Source organism: Astatotilapia calliptera, chromosome 19, assembly GCF_964374335.1.
Source record: "Astatotilapia calliptera chromosome 19, fAstCal68.1, whole genome shotgun sequence".
Classification (NCBI taxonomy): Eukaryota; Metazoa; Chordata; class Actinopteri; order Cichliformes; family Cichlidae; genus Astatotilapia; species Astatotilapia calliptera.
Genome location: NC_137440.1, coordinates 7,653,541 through 7,679,712, shown reverse-complemented (window position 1 = coordinate 7,679,712; position 26,172 = coordinate 7,653,541). Strand labels below are relative to the sequence as shown.

At 39.5% G+C, this 26,172-nt stretch overlaps 2 protein-coding genes across 3 annotated transcripts in view; one reads left to right on the top strand and one right to left on the bottom strand.

Annotated features, from left to right (window-relative positions):
* slc4a11 (solute carrier family 4 member 11) overlaps nucleotides 1–14,576 on the bottom strand; it is a 101,584-nt gene extending 87,008 nt beyond the window's left edge. For both annotated transcript variants that reach the window (XM_026151298.2, XM_026151300.2), the window contains exon 1: nucleotides 14,365–14,576. In XM_026151298.2, coding sequence (XP_026007083.1) covers nucleotides 14,365–14,425 — 61 coding nt within the window. In that variant the 5' untranslated portion in view covers nucleotides 14,426–14,576. The remainder of the gene's footprint in view (nucleotides 1–14,364) is intronic.
* A 4,872-nt stretch (nucleotides 14,577–19,448) lies between these two features.
* ky (kyphoscoliosis peptidase) lies at nucleotides 19,449–25,459 on the top strand. The gene is made up of 7 exons (XM_026151456.2): nucleotides 19,449–19,514; nucleotides 20,347–20,948; nucleotides 21,321–21,435; nucleotides 21,583–21,700; nucleotides 21,858–22,049; nucleotides 22,235–22,425; nucleotides 22,603–25,459. The coding sequence occupies exons 2-7, from the start codon at nucleotides 20,367–20,369 to the stop codon at nucleotides 23,928–23,930; spliced, it is 2,526 nt and encodes an 841-aa protein (XP_026007241.2). The 5' UTR covers nucleotides 19,449–19,514; nucleotides 20,347–20,366; the 3' UTR covers nucleotides 23,931–25,459.
* Nucleotides 25,460–26,172: the final 713 nt, after the last annotated feature.

Here is a 26,172-nt window from a genome sequence, read left to right as displayed (position 1 = left end):
TGAGCGGTGTTTGTTTTTAACATAGATCACGGTGGAGAACAGCTGCCGACATAATGTGGATCCGAAGCTCCATAATTGGCCTACCTGGGGTTGAAAGTCTCGATAAATGCACGGCGTTTCGTACACCGGCTTCCGCGAGTGTGACGCTTATTTTGAGCGATGAAAAAAATATATATATATATATATAATTTATTTTTATATCTCAATATCACAATAATCTTCCAATTTAGAACTACAAGTTAAAAAAAGAACTAACATAAATAAAATACACTTCAGCTAAATACTTCTAATTTATTTTCCCAAACCACGCGGAGCCGCACTATACGGACTAAAGAGCCGCATGCAGCTCCGGAGCCGCAGCTTGCCGACCCCTGCCCTATACCTAGCATCCTCTTTTATCAGACCAATCCTCTGCATATCCTCGTTAACTACATCTATGAACCTTTGAGGCCTTCCTCTTTTCCTCCTGCCTTGCAGTTCCATCTTCAACATCCTTCGTCCACTATCCACTATCCGCTCCTTCCTCCAATAACCTTGCTTAACTAACTTTGACTGCAAACTGCTCAACCTGAGCTGTTTTTTTATATATAGGACCAAATCACAACATTAGTCACTTCAAGCCACTTTATACTGAGAGAAAACACCAGCTATCAGAAAACCACTATAAGGCAAGCACTTGGCGACAGTGCGAAGGAAAAACTCCCTCGCTGGTGTATCCATTTATAATTCTGCCCTCCTGGTCACTCCCAACACCTCCTATCCAGTCTTTCTGTCACCACCACAGTCTCCAAACTATACACATGTCCTTTCAATCTTGCTGTGGTCACAAAATACCCCTGACACTTTTCTCCACCCACTGACTCCATCCCGCCTGAACTCTCCTCTTCACCTCTCTTGTACACTGTCAGTTGCTTTGGATGGTTGACTGCAGGTATTTAAACGTATCCTCTATTCATTACAGCTGCTCCTTCCATCTTCACCCCCCCCCCCCCAATTTGCACACATCTATTCTGTGTTCTGAATTTCATTCCTGTGCTTCCACCTGCTCCAGACTAGATGGACACTGACTGTTGCACTAGATGGCTGCCACTCCCATACAACGATGCAGCTGGGAGTCTCTTGTTTAACCGAGATTCTTCTTTAATGCCGTTGTCTGCAGATGGAGGTTCTGTCTCTAATTCTGCAGTCTTTACCTTATAAAATAAAGCACCTTGAGACAGCTGATGTTGTTCTACATAAATAAAAGTGAACTAACACAAATGGGTCCAGTAATACATCAAGTGAGGGTAAGATGCAGCTTAGAAGCTGACTTGCAACCTTGCACTGCAAAGGCTGATATGATCAGAGAGAGGCAGTATATAGTTTGATAATATCATCTATGAGGACGGGAGAGAGCAGTTCGGGGAAATAACTTTAAGAAAATCATGTTCCAAGATCAACAGGAAGGAGTGAAAAACAAAATCCAAAACCCAGAAAAGTAGAGGCTAGGAAGACGCAAAAGAGAGGGAGACAGCATATCTGAAGGAGCTTTTAGAGTGACATCAGGAGCTGGGTATCATATGTGAGGAGAGCAGAGCAGATTTTCAATCATGGGTAGGTGAAAAGGAGAGAGGACATAGTTTTTCACTGCAACCTCTGTGAGTACACACATTGTGCACTCGAGGAGAAAGCACTGAGCGTGAGGCTGCCAAAGAAGAATTGAACATGCAAAAAGCCAACTAAGTGTTCTACAAAAAGATTTATACTCAGCCCTGGACAGCCAGGGACCTAGAGACCCCACCACTACACAGTAGAACTATGTGGTGGAGCTGAAATTGGTTGAATTATAAGTTGCTTTGAAGAACAAAGTCATTCTGAATGAATAGTACACAGTTTTGAATATGTTCAATTCAGAAGAACATTATTCAAGAAAGGTCTCTCAAAAAAATTACAAAGTATTAAGACCTCCACTTTTTCAGGCTCGACTTAGGAGAAAGCCTTTGGCTGCGTCCTGCACAAGTCCATCTTATTCCTTGGGCTTCTTACTGTAGATCCTAAAGTTCTACAATGACTTTTCACCTTTCAGAAGCATTCTGTGCACTTCTCTTTCCTCGAAGCTACAAAGAGAGTTGTGAGAATAGAGAAAGCCTCTCTCCTGAGAAAGAGTCCTTTAATAAGGGTCACTCAATCTGAGGCACAAAGAGCTTCTCCAGTATTTGGTGCATTTAAACCAAGTGTTTTATAGCAATAAAGTTTACATAAAAAAAAAAAAGAAAAAAAAGAAAAGGTAATGTGCACTCAAAAACTCTTCAGATTTGAAACTACTTTTTCCAACTTAGAAAAGGAGCATTTTGCTATTGATTTTGCCCCATCTGAGTATGACTAATGCTTTCCAAACAGAACCATTTATTTCATCTGGTTAACATTTCTGTATTCTTTTAACAACACTATCCATCTGTCTGTCAGTCTATAGATAGGAGAAAACACAATTATTGTAATGTCAATTTTTTCCAAATGTGTTCCAACTTCATCTATATGGTTTGTTTTTGATTAAATCTCTAGAAAATGTTTTATACTGGCTAATAAAGCTGAACTCTTAAAAACACATCAAAACCAAACATTGTAAGCACTGTAAATGCAAGCACTACCAATTTGTCCTCAAGTGAAAATAAATATACTGCCTACTTATTGAATCACACAAAAGATAAAAGTTTTGGTAATGACAAAAATATTTATGTGTCACATGCTTTGTCACTTCAACATTCAAAGACCTTTACAGGGTCTGTATAGTAAGATTTTTGCCTTTCTGCAAACAACAAAACACTCAGACACTAAAAATTACTAATGCGTCAGTAAAGCTCCAATTTCAGCAAAATTAACACAGTAAACAATTATCATAAAGGCTAAACTGCCTGGTGCAAACATTAGTGTTAGCTGTTTAACTGTTCCTAATCACTCTATAGCCACAGTAGTCTTCTATAGAGCAGGGCGATATGACCAAAAATATTTATCACGATATACATTTGAAAATTTGCGATAACAATATAACTGACGATATAACTGACACCAGACAAAACACTTTACAACTCCACAACTTTATTAGTGCAAAAAAACAAAACAAACAAAAAAAAAAAACCCCAAAACAGAACATCACTGTATTTTCACTTAAACAAGCAGCTGTTTTTTTTTTTGTTTTTTTTTTTATGTGCATTAAAGTTACATAAAAATTTAACAGGCAAATGCAAAAAAACCCCAAAACAAAACACCCCCCAAAAAACTGTAACCCCCAAAACATAAATCAAAAATCCAAACATGAACTCAGTAATGAGTAGCTCCACCGTTATTGTTGATCTGTTCAAAAATTCATTGAGGCATGTTTGATGCAAGTGGCAACATTTCTCCAAGTGGTGAAGACGGTCACATGAAGGCCATCTACTGTCTGAAACCGTTGTCTATTTTTGTAAACTTCCCTTGCCATCTATCCCCAAAGGTACTCAATTGGATTTAGATCAGGGGAACACACAGGGGGGTCCAAACGAGTGTTTCTATGTTATTCTTCTGGAAGAAGTCCATTGTCCTGCGAGCTTTGTGTACTGTAGCGTTGTCCTGTTGAAAAGCCCAGTCATTACCACACTGACGAGGGCCCTCAGTCATGAGGGATGCTCTCTGCAACATCTGGACATAGCCAGCGGACGTTTGACGCCCCTGCACCTCCTGAAGCTCCATTGTTCCACTGAAGGAAAAAGCACCCCAGACCATTATGGTGCCCCCTCCACTGTGGCATGTAGAAAACATCTCAGGTGGGCCCTGCTTGTCAGTAATGTTGGAAACCATCAGGACCATCAAGGTTAAAAACTTTCTCATCAGAGAATAAAACTTTCTTCCACCTTTCAATGTCCCGTGTTTGGTGCTCTCTTGTCCAAACGGTCAGTTCTGTGCTGTTCAAGGAGACGAGGCCTTTGAAGACGTTTTTTGTTGTTAGTCTCAGATGCTGCCCGATGGTTATGGGGCTAAAGTCGGCACCAGTAATGGCCTTAATTTGGGTCGAGGATCGACCAGTTTGATGGATAACCAATTGGATCCTCTGGTTCAGTGCTGGTGAAATATTTTTGAGTCTTTCTCTTGACTTTTCTGTTCCATAACCCTCAGGATCATTTAAGAAATTCCAAATCACTGTCTTATCACTGTCCTACCTCAGCAGTGATGGCGTGCTGCGAGAGACTGATTATGCAATTCAACAACGTGACCACGTTCAAAAAGGGAACCTTTTTTTGCCATCAGAACTTCATGACAGCGTGACTACCTGACTGAAAAAAAAACCTTGAATCCACATTTTTGCACAGATTTGGCCTTTTAAAGGCACGGGGACCTAAACTTTTGATCAGCTGTCAAACAGCCTGTTTCAGTTCAAGCGGTCTTTTCAATAAATTCCATGTTCAAAATATGTTTTGTCTCACTCCCATTTCTTCTCGTTGCATGTTGAAGCTCTACTTGGAACCTTGTTAACATCCAACCATGCAAAATATGATTTTTTGCCATTTTTCCAAGTGGTCTTAAACTTTTGATCGGGACTGACAATCCCACTGCAAATTACACCTTTACATAAATAACTAAATAAATAACATGGTGCAGAGCCCTACTGCAAGTAAGTTACATTTCCTGTGTCTCTGTATGTCTTGTTATGTTCAAATTTTTTAGATAACTACAGTACTTTCTCTGGCCTCATACAACTCTTACACTCTACAATAGAGTTGGAGACCATTTACTATTTCAAAGGAAAAATATTTTTGAATTACCAAAAGGTATTCTTGGTGCGGTTGGCAGGTTGCCAGCATGACATCTTCAACAAATTGTTTTGATGATCAGACATTAAGTGGTGCAAGATTATGCAAACTGCTAAATGCAAGGATACTTCAGTATCTGGGGCTGTGGACCTTCATGTAAGATAGCGGGCCAAGGCTACATTAGCCATTACTAGCAATGCACACCGGAGAAAATAGTTGGCTGTCAAGTCACATTCTAATGAACAGTGTACTCTTTTTAAGAATGTGGTGAAGGAGAAGAGGTATTTTTAAAACTCACTCAATTTTAAAGAGGTACTAGATGAGGTATTCTGAGTGTATCAAGTCAGTATATAACTTTATAATACCATAACCTAATACATAATAAATCTAGACATAATCACAGTACATGAGACAATACTGACATTATTATCTGACTCCATTATACCTCTTGATTACTCATATTGTCAAAATGATCAGCACAAAAGTAATTAACTAATGAATGCTGGGTAGCCATCAGCGAGACGGAATCAGCCCAATAATAGCCTTCACCCAGGCACTTTGAGCAGCAACAAATCCCTCCCCTCCACCATTAATGTAAGCTGTCCTGGAAACCTGAATGACATAACTGACAAAATTGTAAAATAACAAGTGTAGTGCAACAAGCACAGAGGGAATGTTTCGACTCATTGAATTGAAGAAGGCTGCCTAAGCACACACACACACTTACTAGCACCTTTTTGCTTGCAGCCACAGTCTCCTCTATGCAATGGTCTCTTCTGCTCAAAGGTAAGCGTTTCCTATTGATTTTCACTACATAGACCTTCGCAGTGGCTGAAGTGATTAAACCAGCAAGCCTGTAACCCCTTCACTCATAATATTTATATTAATATTCATACCACTGACCAAAAGAAAATATCATCAACAAAGAAAGAAAAGAAAGCTGATACATCACAACCTTATAAAAAAAAAAAAAAGAAGGTACAAGATACATTTTTCCTTAAATGCTTGAGTATGATTTGGATATTGCAGGCAGCATACAGAGTCTTTTTCATGTGTGAATAAATGCACAGTGACAATTATGACTATTATTTTCTTATTTTTATATTAAAAACAATTTCCTAGTGATACAGGAGCACATACACACTGCCCTCTGCTGGAAACTGTAGAGGCTGAAAAAACAATAATGATAATGGATAATAATGGAAAACACATCTACTATTGTCAGTTTTCTAAATATATTTCTATTCTGCAGTGTTTTCTCAGACGCTGTTTGTATTTTAAAATGTTTAAAATCAATTAGAAGGCATACATGTATTTATGTGCAGTATTTGTCTGTAACAAATGAAGTATTGTCTGATCCAGATGCACAAATGTGCAGAGAGGAGAAGCAACACTGAACAGAAGATTGTAGAGGTGCCCTTTAACTCCAAATTTCCCCTACATATTTCCCTCTTCACTGTGATACTCTGTACCCACGCACGCACACACACAGGAAATGTTTTTGTCTTTATATTTCCAAAAGCCCTTATGGGGAAGCAATGCTGACACACACACTTTTTAACTTTGAAGTAAGTGAGGTAAATGGTCAAATCAGCAGCATGGATTGTCCTGCCTCACTTTAAACCGCTCTCTTTAAAAGAAAATCCAACAAATGTATTTGCATATTATAAAAGGGAATAAAATACTAATGCAGTCATGTGAGTCATAATATTCCCTGAACATTACTAGTGGTTGGGTGAGTCATATTTCGCCCTATCCTAAAGCCAAAATGACAAAAGAGTATATGTGCTGAATGTGATATGTGCTTAAAGAATGTGTCAAAGCTATTTTGGGGGGTAGGAATATATAATGGCATCATACTCATGATTCAAGATCCAGTTTGCAAAATTGCAAACTGGATGAACTACAGTCTCCTACTTTGTGCTATTAATATTTTGCAAGACTGCATGTCACAATATCAAAATAGATTAAACCGTCTCATTTTGAAATGAAGCCCTTCCCTTTGCTTGTCCTGAAAGACTTCAGCGAGAGAGAAAAAAGTCACTCTGCAGCAAGCTTTAAAATTCTGTGCACCTACAGAGCACATTAAAACGCTACAATAAACCGCAAAGGGCACCTTGTTGCATTGTGCTCCAAGCAGGAAGACAGCAAAGACGCAGTTAGTGGACAAACACTGGGTGGGATTTCCTTTCCTCTTGGCTGCTGCCTTACATTGTCTGTTTCCATATGCTGGCCAAGGGCCGCAGACATGGACAATAACAAATTGTGTCTGTTTTGAAACTACAGACAGACACACAAAGATATTCAAACAAAATAAATGCTCTCCATCATGTGCGTGCATTCTGACTAGGATTGCAGCCAAGGTAAATCAATTTCTAACACTTATCTTCAACATCGACGGTTCAAATGTTAACCGGGCTGGTGCGCGCCTTAATGTTAACTCTTTAACTATTAGCAATTACCCTGTAGCCACGCGAGTTGTATATTGAAATTACCATTATGAAAAAAAAAAAAAAAAAGACACTCCTCTTAATTTTGTCAAGAGACATGTAGTATTGAAAATGGCATTGGGTATCAAGCATTTTTATAGGTATCAATATTGAGCATGAAATTCTAACATGGTGACAACCCTGCTCCAAACTTAAACAATCATACTGTACAATACAATAATCATAGTTTTACAACTGTTTATTAATACTCACAATTGTATATTTAAAATCTGTATAGTTTTCAGTGATAATATAATTAGAATATAATTATTTTTGTGAGCTTATACAAGAACTATGTTTCTGCAATAGCCACATAAAGTTTGTTATACCAATATGTCTGGTAAGACTGTGCTGAATTTGGCAGAAGAGCTAAAAATTTCAGCAGTATAACTGTAAGTCATTTGGTACCAAATTTTTAATTTTTTATTAACCGATCTGTCAACAGATTTCTTTTACTTTTAAAATGTATGAAATGTCCAAAAAAAAAATAGTAAATAATATCTATACTGTTTCGCCGGAATTCAAACAAATGATTAATTATCAAAATTACTGATATTTTCTGCAATTATACTCATGTTCATCACTATACATGTGATGACCGAATTATATTTCCAAAATCATTAAGTAGCAGCTGTAGTTGAGTGTTTAAGTGGTCCAGACTGTTGAAATCCTGTGGAAAGCAGTTTCATCCATGTCCTGTTGTATGTTTGCTTACATTTTAGAAAAATAGATAACTACAGTATATTTACAATCATACTTTTTTTCTTTTTTTTTTTTTCTTTTTTTTTTTTTTTAAATGGACTGTCAATCAGCAGTCCATTTCCAGACATTTCACTTATTACATAATTGTCTAATATATAAAGTAAATATATTACCTTGTTCAACATATGCTCAGCCAATTCCTTGTTGGTAATCTATTGGTGGATATGTATACTGGATGTATATGATTGGTTTCTATGTTTTTCCTCTACTAGAAACATTTTTTCCACACAAACGTCTACACTGCAATATGTTTTTCGATGAGCCTAATGAAGGCTACAGCCTGAAATACATTGGTCATGTAATAAAGTGGTTATTCAGAAGCATTGCTAAAGTTTCAACCTCTTAACATACAGAGTAGGGCTGTGCGATATGACCAAAATCTCATATCCCGATATAAGACATCTATTGTCCCGATAACGATATAAATCACATATATATCGTTATATCGAACAGCCCTAATACAGAGATACAAAAGACAGAAATTTTTCTTTTACAGACAAGTTTGGTAGAATAGTGACTGTCAGGTTATACTACAATGTGTCCTTATCACATGATATTTAAGGCTGTATAAGGAGGTTTCAGCTGGCACAGCTGGCCCATGCAATGCCATCAGAAGGTCCCACAGAGAGTGTGGCTCTAATCATGCATGTATTAACAAACCTACAGTGAATGCAACCCACTGAACAAACGCGGTTACCTGCTAAAGCTAAACAATTATGGCTATTCCTTTGACATTACATGTATGTAGTATAAACCATTAAAAAAAAAAAAAAACTAATGAAAACAACAAAGATGAACTGCTAGTTGCTGATCACTATAATTTCTCAGTTACAGGTTTCATAGCCTCCTGATGTCCTTCATGCAGTTACGTATTTGTAGCCTAAACATTTTAAACAAGTCTATATCAATTTAACCCCCACACAATAATGTGCCTAATTAACCTGACAAATAAAGGGCTTCCAAAGGCAGCTGAGGGAGCTGAAAGTTAACCGACTGTCCACACTTGCTGAGGTGATTGATTAATAGCTTCACCAGGAGCTACTTGATTCCAGTGCAGTTCTGCCAGACAGCAGCTAATGAATATCACTTAACAAACAATTAACACTGTTGACCAAATTCCCGTGCGTCCATGAATACACCACTGACCTAATTTGAAGTCAGAATGAAGATTGAGAAAGAGTTTTAGGCCCTCAGATAATAGATAATAGTTCAAATAATGTTTGTTACTTTATATTTTTAGAGAGAAATTATTAAATTTTGCATCCATCCAAGGGCATTAATAGTTACTGACCAATATTCAGTTGTTAATTTTGAAAATATGTTTTTAAATGTAGTCCAGAATATTTACAAAAAGCAAACAGTATTTTACATCTTCCCTAAATCAGACATCTATGTGACAGTGAAGGGAACTAAAATGTAAGAGTAATAAAATTTTGTCATGGTATGCACAGTCTTTAAAGAATTTTGTTAAGAAAAAGGATAAAGGCTTCCTCTTGGCTAATTCAATGAATTAAATACAAAAATAAAGAAAATTTATTACATAGATAAAAACTGCCATAAAGCTGTCCTGCTCCTAGAAGCCTAGAATAACCACAGCTGTTTAAGATTATCAGAAGAGACAAGCAGCCATGAAAGTAAAAGAACTGACAAGGGGGCATGTATAAAGCTGATAATCTTGTTTCAATACAATATTGCGCTGGAAAACCTTGAGTGCTGGGATGAATATCGATGTTACTTTGACACGTACCACCCACGCAAACATTGTGGCAAAACAAGCACACTCCAGCAGCCCCATGAAAATACAACGCCTCTTCCCTGCAGGACAAAGATTCCTGCTCCAAACTCTCCACATCGCAGTCTAATCAAGCAACCACCAAATGCAATGCAACAAGCCTGATGAACAGGGGACCCACCTCACAGCCCAAAGAACCCCCATCAAGGCCCAGTAAAACCAGACACCTTCATACAAGCCCCCAACGATTAAAATTCTTTTAGCAGCACAACAAATATTAGGCAAGGGGTATAGGTAGTATATTCAACCACAAAACACCAATATTCAGTGAACACTACACTTTTTTTCCTCTTAATGTGACCTGTACTGTACTAACAGGGTTATGGGTGTATTCTCGGGAGCAGGTCAACATGTAGAGCATGATGTTAACAGCATCAGAGAGAGAGGCTCAGATCCCACTGGAAACAAAACAGCATGTATGCACACTCAAGTCTGGGAGGAGCTCAGAGTGAAAGTGCCAGCCGGATAGCATATATATATATATATATAAAAAAAAAAGTGGTAATCCTGATAAAAACAGACCGTTACACAATACAGACAGGATGATGTGGGGGAAAAAATGATTGTTTGGGAAAATTCAAGGTCAAACCAATGTCTTTTTTTTTTTTTTTTTTTTTTTTTTTTAAATAAGGCTTTGAACTTAGAGGTTTCTCAACTATAAAGCTTCTGTTTTTCAATAGCCAATTAATATTACAAGATAAGGCAAAGGAGGGTTCAAAAGGCTAATTGTGCGTCTTTCTGTGAATTGTTCCATTTACAAGCACCTTGATTTTATGATGTAAGAACTGCTGTACTAAGAGAAGACCTAAAATTCAACATTCTGCAAGCCTACACATAGAAAAACAGTTTTATCTTTCCCCATTTATGTTACTATTATTATTATTATTATTATTATTATTATTATTATTATTATTATTATTATCATCATCATCATCATCATCATAATCATCATGGTTAATTTTCACATGGTGATTATTTAACATGATTACTCATTAAAAGTTGCCTTTAGCTGTTATTTTTGTGCTGTCATTAGCTGGCCTAATTGTTGTAGTTTTTAAATCTAAAAATGTATTAATAAAAATAAAAAATTAAAAAATAAATTAAAAAAAAAAAAAAGCAGGGTGACTGGCTTGCAGAGGAAACCCAGCATAACAAACCTGGAGCAAAATGTCATGAACTCAAGCTAGGCGATCAAAACTGTATTCTCTGTCAGTATGTGATGCACTTTGGCTAACTGTTTTGACAGATTGCATGCGTTTCCTCCTTTACACGTAAAAGGCTTGGTACACTTGAAATGAGCACACTCAGCATTTGCTGCAGTTAAGCGTAATCACTCTTAAACAGCCCTCATGCAAACTCTCAAAGAGAGATCTCTCTCTAGCAAACAGGAAACAGATTATGCATCACTGACAAATTTGCAAATCAGAAACAAAAAATGTGCAAAGATGTGCAAGATTACATTCATGACAGTAATAAATATGAATTGTATACTGTAATTTCTCCAGTGTCAGGTCTACAACCAGAAATCTTTTTAATACTCCATGATGAGAGGGTCAAAGACAAAGCCACTGGATGCAGAGATCTACCAATCAAACTTTATTATAGCTCTGACTGACCGAGTCACACCACTTTTAAATTAATAGGATTTATTTCTCTGTCTGAGAAAGGATTCCTACTTAAACAACCCTTATTTCTACCAGCATCTTTCCGGTTGCAGAAATAAATTGCTTTCTTTTTCTCGGCCCAAAAAGTTGATTCTGTCTATCTGGTCTAGTGTTTTCAGTGGAAGAAATGTCTCCAGTCTCAGCTGACTGCAGGTTCCCCAACTTTATAAACAGTATATTTGCATAATGAATGAAACTAGCAACACTGACAAACAATGGGCTGTGAGGTCCGTTTCTGGATTATTTATATGCAAATTATCATTACTATGAGTACCAGTTACACAGAGTTGGGGAACGGCTGCAATCACAGCATTGTAAGATGTATCCTTAGGCCCCTTACTCGATTTAGGGATGGCCTCTTTGACTCCCCGCTCGAACCAGCGGGGCTGAGAATGGTCCTTTTTTTGAGTTTGGGGTCATCCTGCAACCTCTTACGAACGACCTCAACTGATTCAGTGGCTGGAACACAAGTGAAGAGAGATGAAACAATGGTTTTGTACGATGTTACATCTGCCTCCATAATGACATCTCTCACCTTCTCAACAAAATCCAAAGTGTTCTGGATGTGGTGTTTAGAGCTGCCTACCAACGGGTTGAGGATCGTAGCCAGAAACCTTGAGATGTTATAGGTGACCAAGTTGATCATGCAGATTTAGGTATACAGATTTGTCTTAAAGGTACACCCTGTTTATGTATTTTCGATCATCATCAGTGGTAGTTGATCAATGGTGAAGATAACTTCTATATTAGTGATCAAGAAACTGACCTCACAGTATATTGTTCATCAGTGGTGCTAGTTTCAGTCATTATGTAAGTCTATAGTTCATTAGGTTGGGGAAACATTGAGTTACCAAATTAATCTGTCCCATAGATTAGCCCATTTCCACTGATACCCAATCCAACTTTCTGAGTCAGGATCAAACCGATATACAAACCAGTCAGATAGATGTATCCCTACATAGATAACAAAGGAACTACTCGAGAGACCACAATGTACCTAGGTAATGCTTGGACTGAGTACAAGAAACCTACAACTTAACACTGCATAGAGTGCTTGCTACTATTCAAGGGTAACAGGACGCTGATAGCCATCACCAGGAACACAATGCGGCTGTGAAGGCAAAGTCCACGGCCACTGCAGAAGCCACATCAAGGGAGGCATTATCTGTACTAACAGAGTGCATTGTCCACAATGCTGTTCATGGTTCACAGTCATCATTGTTCAATCTCAAAAGGTAAGTGACCATCAACCACCTCATATACAAGATGGAATAATTTATGAGACTCTACTGATAAAAATGAAAAACAACACTGATTTAAACTAATTTCCTTGAAACCCTTTTCTGATCACATGCATGTTTATCTGCAATGCTTAAGTTTCTCCACTATATCAAAATGGCAACAATTTAACTCAAATTTAATTGTGAAAAAGAGGACAAGGTCACAAAGTAGCATAGCAACAAAGAGAGGAAGCATGGTACAGTCATACTGTCAGTTTCCCCTGACAGTATGACTGAGGTTCACGCAGACAACCCTGTGGATCTCTTCAGCCACAACAAGGATGCTCTGGGTTATATCCAAGTCTGAAGCATCACATGTGGACTTGAACAGGGCAGACTCTTCCACTGAAAGCTGCTACCCATGCACAAGTTTAAGAGGTATTACAACAGAGCAATATCAGCTGGGAGTGGTGCACAAGTACATGAGAAAATGACAAATGTGAAAATCAGCCAAATTTGAAGCAGGTTAGGTCGATTTTTAATTCATGATGTCTCACCTAGTACAATTATGATGTCAGGCTGTATGCCAGGAGTGAACAAGACATCCACTCATTGATCCATTTCACCAGGATCAATGGCTAGAAGATTGGAATGTCATTCAAACTGGATATATCCAGTGGATGGTGGCAAAGAGAGGGAAGATGTTAAGAGCTCCAAACAGACAAGCTGCCACTGGCCAACCACACATACTGATGGTTGGAAAAGAGCAGAAGACTAGATGGAGAGTCTTCTTGTCATGCACAGAGGAGCATGACAAGGTTGCAATAACAGTGGACACATCACAATTTAAGATCAAAGTTGTTATAAAAGCTAGCCAACTCCAACTACATCTGAGAACCCTGTCTGAAAAAACACAGCCTTAGGAACATCTAAAGTGTGTAAAATCCTCAAACTCCCTTAAGATCAGATGCTCTGCTGGAGGATCAGAGCTTGAGAAAAAACATAATACCTCTCACATGGTGTTATAATTTTAAAAAGGTCACAAAATCAGTGAATGACTCTAAAATGTACTTAAATCATCTTATCAGTGTGCCTCACCATTGAACTTGCTTAAAATCTTAATGATGTAGAAGGTAAGGCCGATTCTGCTGTTCTATATTCTTGAAGACTGAATGAAATAAATATCAGTGTTTATGGTTGCAGATATTAGACGCCATATTTCGCTTTTGTTAGACTTAAAGCTGCTTCTTTGCATGTGTTTTGGCGCCAATGACAGTACTTGCCTTGCTTGTGTGTTCAGCATGTACTCCATCCATTTATAATGAGTTCTGCTGAGAACTGAGGAAGCCAATTGTATTTACACATATAATAATTCCCTCCCAGCCTAAACCATGTCTTACAATGACAGTACAGGTAGTTGTTATGACTCATTTAATTAAAACAATTATTATTGTTAATCATACACACCTGTCAGGACGGAAGCCAAAACATATTACTGAGTGTGTTTAAGATGAAGACTTGTACCACACTCTTTAAGTTCGCCATCCGCGTGCCTTGTTTTTAACTCCGGTGCATAACAAGTGACTAAAATAAGAAATACAGTCCTTATATAAGGTGAACTGTCACCTGTGAGGGAAAACATTAGCAAAAAAGTTTTATATTTCCACATCTTACCTTTAGTAAAACGATTCACTGACGCCGCCCTCACCTTTCCATCGTCCTTAACAGTTTTCATAATGTTCCCGGTCTCCAGAAAATGTCGAGAATATATTCTTTTCTTCTTCCTCCTCTTTTTAAAATAAAGAAACCGAGCAATAACGAAAGGTTTGACTTTGTTTTCTCCGGTCGCTACATTTAAAGAACTAGAGAAAGTGTCATCAATTAATTAACGGTGGTCGTCAGGTGCTGAAGACCGCACGCGCCCGCCGAGTGCCTGAACACCAGCCCCGCCCACCGCTCGCGCTGCGCTGCGGACTGTCACATAACAGTATCCAGAGCGGGAAAAAGCTGACTGGCTACAGTGTTCCAATTTACTGAAACCAGTCATTGAATGCGACACCTGCTGCCCCCTGATACAGCGCGGATTTTAGATTTTATACTGTGTTTCGATTACACAGCAGAAAAATGACAACTGCATAATGTAAAACCTCTTATCATTTTTACTGATTGACAGTTTTGTTTGTTTTTTACTAAATTATAAATAGAAAATAAGGAGCGGGAGGGGGGCTTACTGAATATTATTAGCATTTTTGTATCACAGTCTAATTATGTATTATTTTATATTTAAAAATAGCAAGCCAGAGAGCAGAAATACAGAAAACTTCCTCGAAAATCATCTACCTTGTAAAAGAGTAGGTAATGATTACTTACTTACTGACTCTTATTACTCTTACTAAATAGTTAAATTTTATTTATATAGCACCAAAGCACAACAACAGTCTCCCCCTGGTGGTTTATACTGTAAAGTAGAGACCTTACAGAGAGAAAGCCCCCAAAAAACAACAATCCACATACCATCTAGGTCATGCTTCTGGTAGCATTTGCATGCATGGGTTTCTGTCTGTGTGGTCTGTGTTATTAACATATAGAAACTACGTTTAAAATATGTCACATTTGACCTATGACTTTCAAAGTAATCAAAGTAATGTTGATTTCAAGGTCAAAGTAATATTAAGGTTATATAGAGTTCCTTACGTGACCTTGGTAATCTGACCTCTACTTGAAGGTCAAATAATCCATGTCCAGGTATTTACAAATCAGTACCTCTGATCCATTATCTGCTTCAACATAATGTTTGTGTAATCAAAGTAAACATCTGCCACGCTGCCCTAATCGGATTTTTACTGCCCTAGAAAATTATTAAAGTAGGCTTAAAAAGAACAAAGAAACAAAATGATTATATAGAAAATACAGTATTATTCCCTTGAAAGTAAATAACGCCCAGAGAGTGAGCTGCCTTGGCAGAGGTTTATGCTCTGTGAGTGCTTCTTGTTCGGTGCTGTTATACGCTGGACTTTGGTTAATTGTATAACCCACAGAACTGATTTGCCCCCAGTATTTGTATCAGCAGTTTACCATAGCTTCTATGGTATTATCACAGAAGGGCTTATTGCCCATTGATGTTTTTTGGATTTTTTTTCAAACTAGACATTGTTACAACAAAATTGGAATACATAACTGACTCATTATTAATATTATTTTTTAGAAGCCAGCTGTCCAGATTATGTGGTTTTTACACCACATTTACCAGCTGTTAAAATGCAGAATTGCTATCAGCTGAGTACTCTGAGTTCTTAGCTGCAGCTGGTAAGTTATATTGCTCTGCAAAGTTTTTTAATTATTTCCTGTCAATACCCCTCAGGTAGATGTGCTATATAAAGCAGTTATTAGAACACATTCACAAAGGTGAACATAACAGAGACCTTTTGTGATCAAGCGTTTGTTTGAACATCATAATAAACCATTTCTTGGGTTTGCAATAGAAACTAAAGCCCTAAGTTAGAAATAGTTTTTGGACTTAGGTTGTCACTCTGGCTGTCGCATCACCACAGCCTTGCCACAAATATGACTAAATCTGTCTTTTAGAGTCTAAAAATAGCATAAAAGAGAGGTCTCTTGTCCACGTGGGATTTAAAGCAACTGATTTTTGTCTTCACCTCCTGCGGGGTGCAACACTCTCACTCATTCTTGATCTTCTGAAACAGAACACGTGTCGAAAGCTACATGTGGAATAACTAGAAAGACAACTGAGCACCGAGTTAGTTATAGAATTGATTATTGAGGGCATCCGCAGTTTCTTAGATCACGTAACAGCAAAGGCTAACATTTGTTTGATATGTTTGAAGAATACAAACCCAGTCAGTCCCTTAGATCTCATCGTAACAGCTTTTTTTTGCCTGCGGTCATAACCGAGCTGCACACACACCCACGACCCCCCAGTGCGGTACCACAACTTTCAAGTCAAATTTGTGTTCTTTTTAATTCCCCTGCTTTTGTGTTATTTGATCCACTACATTTCTTATGGCGTTTATTTCTCCATGTATGTGTGTGGGGTTTTTTTTGGTTATAATTTCAAATTTCAGTATTATCACAGAGACCATTTGGGGCTTTCAAAGTTCTGTGTAGTGGAAACTATCATTGATCTCGAGACAGTACCTATGGGGAGGGCTGTATCAGCCGGAATAAAGTTTTAGATGTTAATTAATGCCCATTTGGACTGAAAGCACACAGTTTATTACACTGCAGAAGAATCACACACAAACCTCCTGCACCCAAAAGCGAGTGGGATACATCTCTTCTTTTTCAGCCTGTGGTTATTTCCTTCATTTCTCTGCTGCATCAAACATCTCTCCCACCAGTGCGTCTCACCTCTCTGTGAGGTGGAGAGAAACCCCCACAGCACCCAATCCCGCTCCTCCACTCTCCCTAATAAGCCAGGAAGAGATTCCTTGGCAGACAGCTGTTCCAGATGGCATTATTACTCTGCACTTTCCCAGTCATCTGGCCTGGGATCCAGCACTGGCAGAGGTGGCGGTCCCTTTGCTCTGCCTGCGCATCAATATCAACACCAACATATGGCAGTGTTATATAACACTGTATCTGCTGGGTGATATGTTTCTGTGATAATCCAACAAGTTCTCTTTCTTTCTTTCTTTTTATTTCTGTGGCGGGTTCAATCGTCGTTCAAGGACCACTTCCCTTTTCTGCAGTGTTTATGTACACAGACGAAACGCACTGAAGATGACAGAGTGTTGTGTTGAAAGTAAAAGGTGAGAAAACCTCGATGCTCTCAGCTCCCTTGGCATGAAAACAGCCTGAAGCCTATACTTGAAAAGCACAAAATTGGTTTAGCTTAAAAGTTCAAAGCGTCCATGATGTATATACCAGATGATACGCGGACTGCGCTTTTATTAAAACGCATGGCAGTCTGACTCTTGCTGCTGCATCCTTTTCTTTAGTTCAATTTACCCCTTCACTCAGCTTTATCTCCACCATGTTTTTGATAGCGTTGGGGTGTCTGCGTGCCACTGAACATGATAGCTCGAAAAGTTTTGAATGTGTTCTCATAAAACTTTGTAGGGGTGTAGAGTAGGGTCATGTTAACAACCCATTAACATTTGGCTTACATCTACCAAGGTCAACTTAGTGATTAATAGGTCAAAAATATACAAAAACCTTTAGAACATTGAAACTATAATTCTTACAAGTGTGGTGAGTATTGTCAACATATAGAGAGCATCATATAAAGAGGCAAAATATGTCACATTTGACCTTTGTGTAAGAGTCAATAGGTTGATCTGAAGGTCAAAGTGACAATCCTATATAGAGCTATTTAAAAATAAATTTTTATATTTCTTACTGCCATTGTTTGTTTTTAAAACATAATGGGAAATAGGGATATTGTGCCAAACTGGGATGCTAAAGAGCACAGTACTTTGGACCTCTGGTCTCAAGGTCAATTAGACTCAAATTGTCATAGAAAGTCTTTTATCTATGAAATTAGATAAAAGCAACATTAGGAAATTATTTATGAGGATTTTAAAAATATCACATTATAGTTTGCATCCAAATATTAGGTCACATTTGATTTCTGGCCTTTCACTTTTACATTTCACATCTGCCAAGAGGGTCAATATATTAAAATAGGTTCACAAATACCAAAAAACAAACATCTAAATGGGCATTTAAAATGAAATAAATATATCCGAAATACAAATACTATTCCTTTAAAAGTAAATATTGCACATAAAGTGAGCTGTCTTGGCTGACTTTTGCACTCGCAGTGTTTCTTGGCTTGTATGCAGAAACGTTTTGTTACACTAATGACTTTCTGGTGTTCCCACATCAATTGCACACATATTTTTTTTTAATGTAGTAATTTTTTTTCTTTCAATTTTTCTTTTAATTTTTGTTCAAATTGCTGGTTGAAATAGTTTCCTTTGGTCCTGAAAGTGAAAAAAACAAAACAAGGAAGTTACTTCATGAGTCAACAAATGAGTCTAATATCTCACATTAAATCACACCTTATCATTTTCACATACAAAGAAGATAATAACTTGGAGAGTAGCAAGATTTAGAAGTGGAAGAAAAACTGTTACCTTCAAAACCGATCAGACAGATAAAGGCTGATGCAGATCTTATCCAACTGTTGTCTAAAAGGTGAATAAGAAATATTTCCAAAATATTTTCCCCACCTGTCTGAGGAGCTGTTGCCTTTTCCTTGTCTCCTTAACTGTGAAAAAACAGCTATTTGTGCTTATGTGCACCAGAAGCAGTCTTTAACGTTGATGTCAACGTTATTTTATGCCAACTCTCTGAATCCTGCCCCTTTGTCACAATCAGCACATGCTCAAACATTAACCCTTCCACCTGCCTGTTCAGCAGGAATGGATCCAAACATTAACACTGTACAAACCTGCACATTCAAAATTTACACGGATACACATGCACAGACTGACACAGATGTCCAATAATTTACACTCACTTGTGTGTCCAGATATGCCGGCGGTGGTGGCGGTGTTATTAGCAAAAGCACGTACCAAACACACACAAGCACATCCAAACATACATTTGTAAGCTTTACAAGCGCTTACAAATACACACACAGACGTCACACACTTCTCAGTTGGGGCTCTCTCTATTGGCTGGTCTTAACTGCTTTGTAGTATTTTTAGGCCTGTTATTCTGGGGTCTGTCCTGGCAGGCCAATAGGAGAATATATAAGCCTCCCACCCTGCAACTGGGGACCACAAAGAACACACAGTGGAAACATCTCTGGTCGATACTCCGGCAAACATCCGGCAGGCTTTTGAAATCCTCTCAGGGTGAGTATAAGCCTCACTAACATATAGGGATGTAGGAGCAGTTAAGCCTACACAGAATGGGTTTCCCCTCCTGCCCTTTTAAGTGTAAATCAGGCATAAATCAGTATTTTGAGAGCTACTTTCATCCATGTTTTTATTTATTAAAAAAAAAAAAAGTACTATTCTTAAAAACTCGAGCACACCTAATTATTTTAGGACAATGGATTAACGTTGACATGATAGGGGCTAGCTTTACTGTCATCTGAAAGTTTTGCTTGAATTGCTCCTCAGGAAGGGGTCAGGGTTAACTGCTACGCAGTGCACACAGCTGATAGGACCTGGTGAGGGACACTTGAGCAGGGCAGATACATGCCACGTGGCTTCAAACAGGTCATCTGGCTGAAGGACAGCCGCTGTGCCAGCCTGCTGCCCTGTCAAGAATAAGCAGTTTTTCCCATACGTTGCTTATTTTAAAGAGATGAATACGGCCATCAGTGTGAAGGTTCATCACATACAGGAAGTTACGGGGTCATGTAATATGACGAAAGATTTATTTCTGCTTTTAGCTGAGACAGTGATTAATGATTTTAGCTTTTGCATTCATTTGGTTATGAATAGACATGATATAATTGCCAATTCATCTCTGTCTTACACACAGCGCACTGCACTGTATAGAATAAGCTCTCTGCTTCTGTCTTCCGAACAGCTTGCGCACGAGGGATCCCTCAGCAGTTGTGTGTCTCACTCTAAGCAGAACAAGATACTGAGTCACTATCTGCTCATGAGATTAAGCTAAAAATATCTTACAGATAATAACTGAATTTTACATTTTATCCACCTTGTCTCTGGACAGGATACCATGCATCCAGCATAATGTCCGCTGAAGTTGCAATTCAAAAGTTTTCTTTCCCGTTTGTCCGTGCTGCACACCTTTCTCAGGAAAACAATGTGACCCGGAAGGGATGCATACAGGTGAAAACCCTGGAGCTTCGTGAGCTTCAGGACAATCCTGTTTTAAGCAATCCAAGCTCAGTTAGGGTTATAGGAGCTCAGGCACACAATGAGAAGCAGGCACAGGAGAGTCTACCAGAGCTTCCTCCTGGACAAGACGTGGCAGCAGCACAGGTCCTGGTCTGTGGTGAAGCCTCCAAGAGTACTGTGCTCTCCAGGCAGTGTGTGTTTGAGAAACTGATAGTGGAGAGCGAGGACCAGCGTCCCGCTGCAAAGAGACAACTGTCGTCTGAGAGCGCGGCTAGAACCATCACGGTGGTGAAAAAGAGTGCTGTGAGGAAGGAGGCAGATGAACCAAGACACTTGCAGCAAAAAGCACAGCTGGGACAGAGGCCGAGAGCGTGTGCTTCAGTAACAGTGACGAGAAAGCACAGAAAGGACCTCTTCACCAGCTCAGACGTGTTCCACAGGGTTGACTCACATGCTGTGAGGGCTGGAGCAGAGGTCAGAAGTACTTTTGTGTGTGTGTGTGTGTGTGTGTGTGTGTGTGTGTGTGTGTGTGTGTGTGTGTGGGTTTTTTTTTTAAGTGTCTGCAAATCTATCTGCCATTTAGTGCTTAATCTTAGTGCTTTAGCTTCAGCAGTGAGTCACACTAGAACACTTTCCATATGCCAAGATGAACAGAACTGCAGTTCAGTCAGTTTCAGTATTTGGTTAGTTCAACACTAGAGAGACACAGGGACACAACGCTGTAAAACTATAAGGAATTAAGTCATTCCAACTCCATGAAAGTTTGTGACTCCATCTTTGCCTATGTTAGTTACCTTTAAAAAGCTGTGAGTTCTAACAGTGCATATCGTTGTGTTTGTTTTGGAGCTGAAAGAAAAGTGCGTGTACAATGTGAAAACAATTGTACAAAGCATCACAAAGGAAGCCAGAACTGAGCTGGAGAAACTTCGTGCCATCTGGGTCTGGCTGTGCCACAACATCGGTAACTACAGCCCACACAAGCCCACTAGGTTTAGCTAATGAGACATATTTTTGAGTTTAAGGTGGCGAATCCATCTATGTTCAGCAGCATTCACTCATACAGGTGTCATTCATCCTACTGTGAATAAAAGGAAGGTTGCTTTCACAGAGTATGATGTGAGCGGGTACCTTGGCCACTCGGAGAAGCTGAGTTCACCAGAGGAGGTGATTGCGGCTGGCCGCGGTGTTTGCTGCAGCTACTCCAACCTTTGTACGGAGATGTGCAGGTAAACACAACACCTCCGAAAACAGCTGTTGTTGATTTGTGATCGCCAGTTTATTAACTGCTGCATTAAAGGCCTTCTGAGTTTATGAACTCGAGTTTGAGGACATGCGATATAAAAACAAAAAGCCATGAGCATGTTGTTTGGTTTGTGTTTACAGAGAGGTGGGCATCGAGTGCCAAGAAGTGCCGGGCCACAGTAAGGGCATAGGATACCGCCAGGGCCAAAGCCTGAAGCATGTGAAATCTGATCACCTGTGGAACGCTGTGCTTCTGGGAGGACAGTGGTTCCTATTGGATGCCTGCTGGGGAGCGGGACGAGTAGATATGGAACATGAAAGCTTTGTGAAAAGGTGTGAAAAGGAAATGATTTCAACACATTCACTATTTAGCGGTTAGGTTGCTGCAAACAATACCACAATGACACGGTGGTACGACAATAATGACTGAAGTTTAACAGCTGCTTATTCGAATAATCCCATGACAGGCAGCAGGTTGAGTCTAAAACCAGCACACTGTCTCTATCTGTTCCTTCAAGGTTTGATGATTTCTATTTCCTAACGGACCCGGAGGAGTTCATCGATTCGCACTTCCCTGATGAGGAGAAATGGCAGCTCCTAGGCATACCCATCTCCCAGGAAGAGTTTGAGAGAAGGGTCTTCAAGACCTCAGCCTTCTTCAGTATGGGGCTTAGGCTGATTCGGCCACATCACTGTCACATTGTCACAGGTTACCTGACAACTTTTTTGTTTTGTTCTTCTGGTCAGCTTTCTTTTTTTTGGTTTAGTCTTATTGTTGAATGTCATTATGTTTTAATCAAGAATGCACTCATATTTATTTTTAACATCTATCTTCAAGTACGTTAAAAAAAACAAAAACAAACGCTCTCTTGTATTTTCTGCTCAGATAATGGTGAGGCAAGTGTGTCCCTTGGCTTCTCAAAGCCAACAACCTTTACCTATGAGATCACCCAGCACCAAGACCTCCTCCACTGTGGTGCTTCAGAGCAGAAAGAGTCTATCAACTCTTCATTCGGTATCCTAACTGTCTCCCATCGGAGCATGAAGTTGCAACTCCTGCCACCCGCAAGTGGAATGTACGATGTGAAGGTGTTTGCTAGACCCGAGGCAGCTGCCACGCCTCTGGTTTGGGTTTGCTCCTTCACAGTCGAGTGTCCTACCCCCAGAGCGATGGAAGAGATCCCAGAGAACCCCTTCTTGTCTTGGGGGCTGCAGCCAGTTGCAGGATCTCTTGGAGTCACAAGCAGCAGCCAGAGCAGCGAGGTTGCTGAGGTGGACGAAGGTGTCTTTGATTTGGTGCTGAAGACCTCCAGGCCTCTGATGATGCTGTGTGAACTGGTTCACCCAGAGATGGATGCTGCCATAGCCAAACGCTGCCTGGCTACTCAGATTAAACCAGACACCCTGACGTGCCACGTCCTCTGCCCTTTACATGGCTTCTACCGGCTGTCGGTGTTTGTGCGGGATTATGAGAAAACGGAAGTCAAGTTCCAGAACACTGCAAACTTCCTGTTGCACTGCAGGGGGAAGGTGGTTAGTCCTCATGAGCTCTTCCCTCCTAACCTGGGCTCAGCATGTGGCCCAGGGACCCGGACGTCAGAGGCGGGACTTTCCAAATTCAGTCATACAACAGCAGTGGTGGTTACCCAGCAAGGCAAATGCAACATCACCTTCCACAACCATCGCGACCTTGAGCTTCACACTGTGCTCAGCAAAGAAGAGAACAAATCAGCAGCTTTTCCACTTTCCCGCTACTTGTTCTGCACATACACAGACACAAAAGTGACAGTGAGCATCAGCCTGCCTGATACTGGGGTATATCGGCTGGGCCTCTACGCTAGGATAACCCCTGGTGGAGATTTTAACCCCATGTGTGACTTTATCCTAAGGAACATCTGCGATCAGCCGGGGATCCCTTTCCCTTGTGTCTATTCTGCCTGGAGCAAAGGCTGCGTTCTCTTTGAGCCTCGTGTGGGCCTACTGGAGCCCGCCTCATGGGTTCGCTTCAGGGTACGGGTTCCAGGGATCCAGAGGGTAAGCGTGGTGGGAGAGACACGGACTGACCTGAAACTTAATAAAAGCAGAATCTGGGAGGGTGACGTTTTCAGTGGAAATGCTCTTCAGGTACTAAAACTGGCTGTCTCCTTGGGGGACTCCAGTGACATGGCTGTTTTGATGACCTTTGACATCAAGCAGCAGGACAAAGAAGTGTGAAATCAAAATGCGGGGGTGTGGGGGCTACCGAAGCAAATCGCACTCAGAATACTTGCAAATAATTCAAACTGTGAGCTCAGATCTTCTATGTTTATCTGTATTAATAAAGTGCAGATGGCGGTATGTTAAAGCTTGTCAAAATGAAGCATACAGTAACAGGTACAACACTGGAGATTTTCTACATTTCTGAAGATATTTAAGTGCATGCACAAGTCTTGAAAGTAGACAAAAAAGAACAAAATTAAATAAATAGCATGGAACAAAAATTAGACTTGGTCATTTGGTTATTGGGAGAAATGGTCAAATAGTGCATAACTGTGAGCGGCAGAAGTATGTAACCCTCTAGGATTAGCAGTAAATGTAATGGTAAAATCAAGAGTAACTGGAGACACTGATCTGTTAATAACTGACTTTCACTAAACATATTTAGGGAAGTGACTCAAACCACAAATTATAATTCAGAGTATGCCAAAGGCAGATTCAACAACAATGTTCAACAACCCTTTAGAGGAGAGGTTTACCTGCACTCCAAGAATGAAAGCTGTGATAGCTTGTGAGGCCCCAGTGGGACCCTGGGTAGCTCCTTAGCGACAGAAAGACTCTCTCACAATGGCTAATGGTCATGTAGCTCATCTCAATCATTTCACCAAGAACACATTGAAAAAATGGTGTGCAAGATGAGCAAGTAGAAAGCTACTGTTCTCCAAAAAGCACAATGGTGCTGTACAGGCCTTGGTGCCCTTTGCACTAAGTTGGATAAGCAGTTTAGTCATTTAAATATTTTAAATGAGAAGCATTGTGTTTGGACAGAACCTTTTCCACCTGTGAAACATGGTGGTGGTAGTGTCATGGGACTCCTTGCTGCATCTGGATCAGGACAGTTCTTGGTTAAAGCTACAATGAACTCTTTTTAAAAAACAACAACAACAACCCAACAACACAGAGATAATTAGCAATAATTAGCAAGACAATATCAAAAGTATCTAACAGTAGAAGAAGAACAAAAACATATTTTCAATCAAATTTTTTTAACTTTAACAGAAATAATTTAAAAAAAAAAGAGCGACCCAAGCAGGGAAACTTACCAAATATTGCAGTCGAATGAGCTAAAAGTGGGTTTTCGCCATCTAGTTTTCAGATTTCTAAGTCTAAACATGTTTTTGGCTATATTTATGCAGGAAAAAAAAACAGTTCAAAAGGTTTGCAAGCTTTTCTTTCTCTTTCCTGTAACTCTATAAGAATTGATCTTAAATTATGTTCTTGCAACTGTATAAGCATTGCAGCAGCGTAGTATTATAAATACAATCGCAAACCAACATGACATTTTTATTTGAAAGCTATTATTTGATGCAGGTAGTATTCATCACCAGCAAACCTTCAAGCTTGACAATGGTGCTCAGCTGTGGTGCTCAGCCGTGATATTAAACTGATCAAGAGAGCTGTGTGTATTATTATTGTTGTTATGAGAAACAAAACTGCATTATGAAATGACGGTTGTCAAAAACTGTGCAATAAATATATACAGTGATGATGGTATGTCTTTTGTTTTCTGCAGTCACAGTCACGCAACGTTGCAATTTAAGTCTCCAAATTATGTTAATTATGCAACAAAGGCCTGTCAATGGTCGTTTTACAATTGTCTTACTTACACTGATTTATCTGGTAGCTTCTGGAATACCTGTCACAAGTTCTCAAGATTTATTGTGAAGATTTGCTTCACAGGAGTTCTAAATTAAGACAGCTATTACTTTACTGGCCTTAAAGTACAAACAAAAATAAATTCCATAGAATTTCACTTTGTAAAATTGAAAACATCTAGCACAGTGGTCCATTGTTGTAGAGACCTGGACCCACTCAGCAGGCTTTGGCAGACACCAGCAAGAGTGATGAGTGTTTACATGTGGCCCTCATAATAGGCCACAAATAGCCTCAGTTCAGCTCCTCGGTAAAAATACAACAATAGAATGGGTGGGGAGGAAAAAAAGAGCAACTAATGGTGGAAGAGATATGGCTAGAGCGTGTTTTGAGTGTGCTAAGTGTATCTGGGCGGGTAGTCTTGCCTTGAGTCGCTGGGGAGAAACTGGCGGCACAGTGGTGGCAGAAGAGAGGCGAGGAAACACTGATGTCAGAGGTTAGCCATGTGAACGAATGTATCTGCCTGGCAACAATACAAGGACACACAGACTATCTTCACACAGCATGAGGAAATAAAGGGATCTGTGGGGCAGGATTCCTCTTGTTC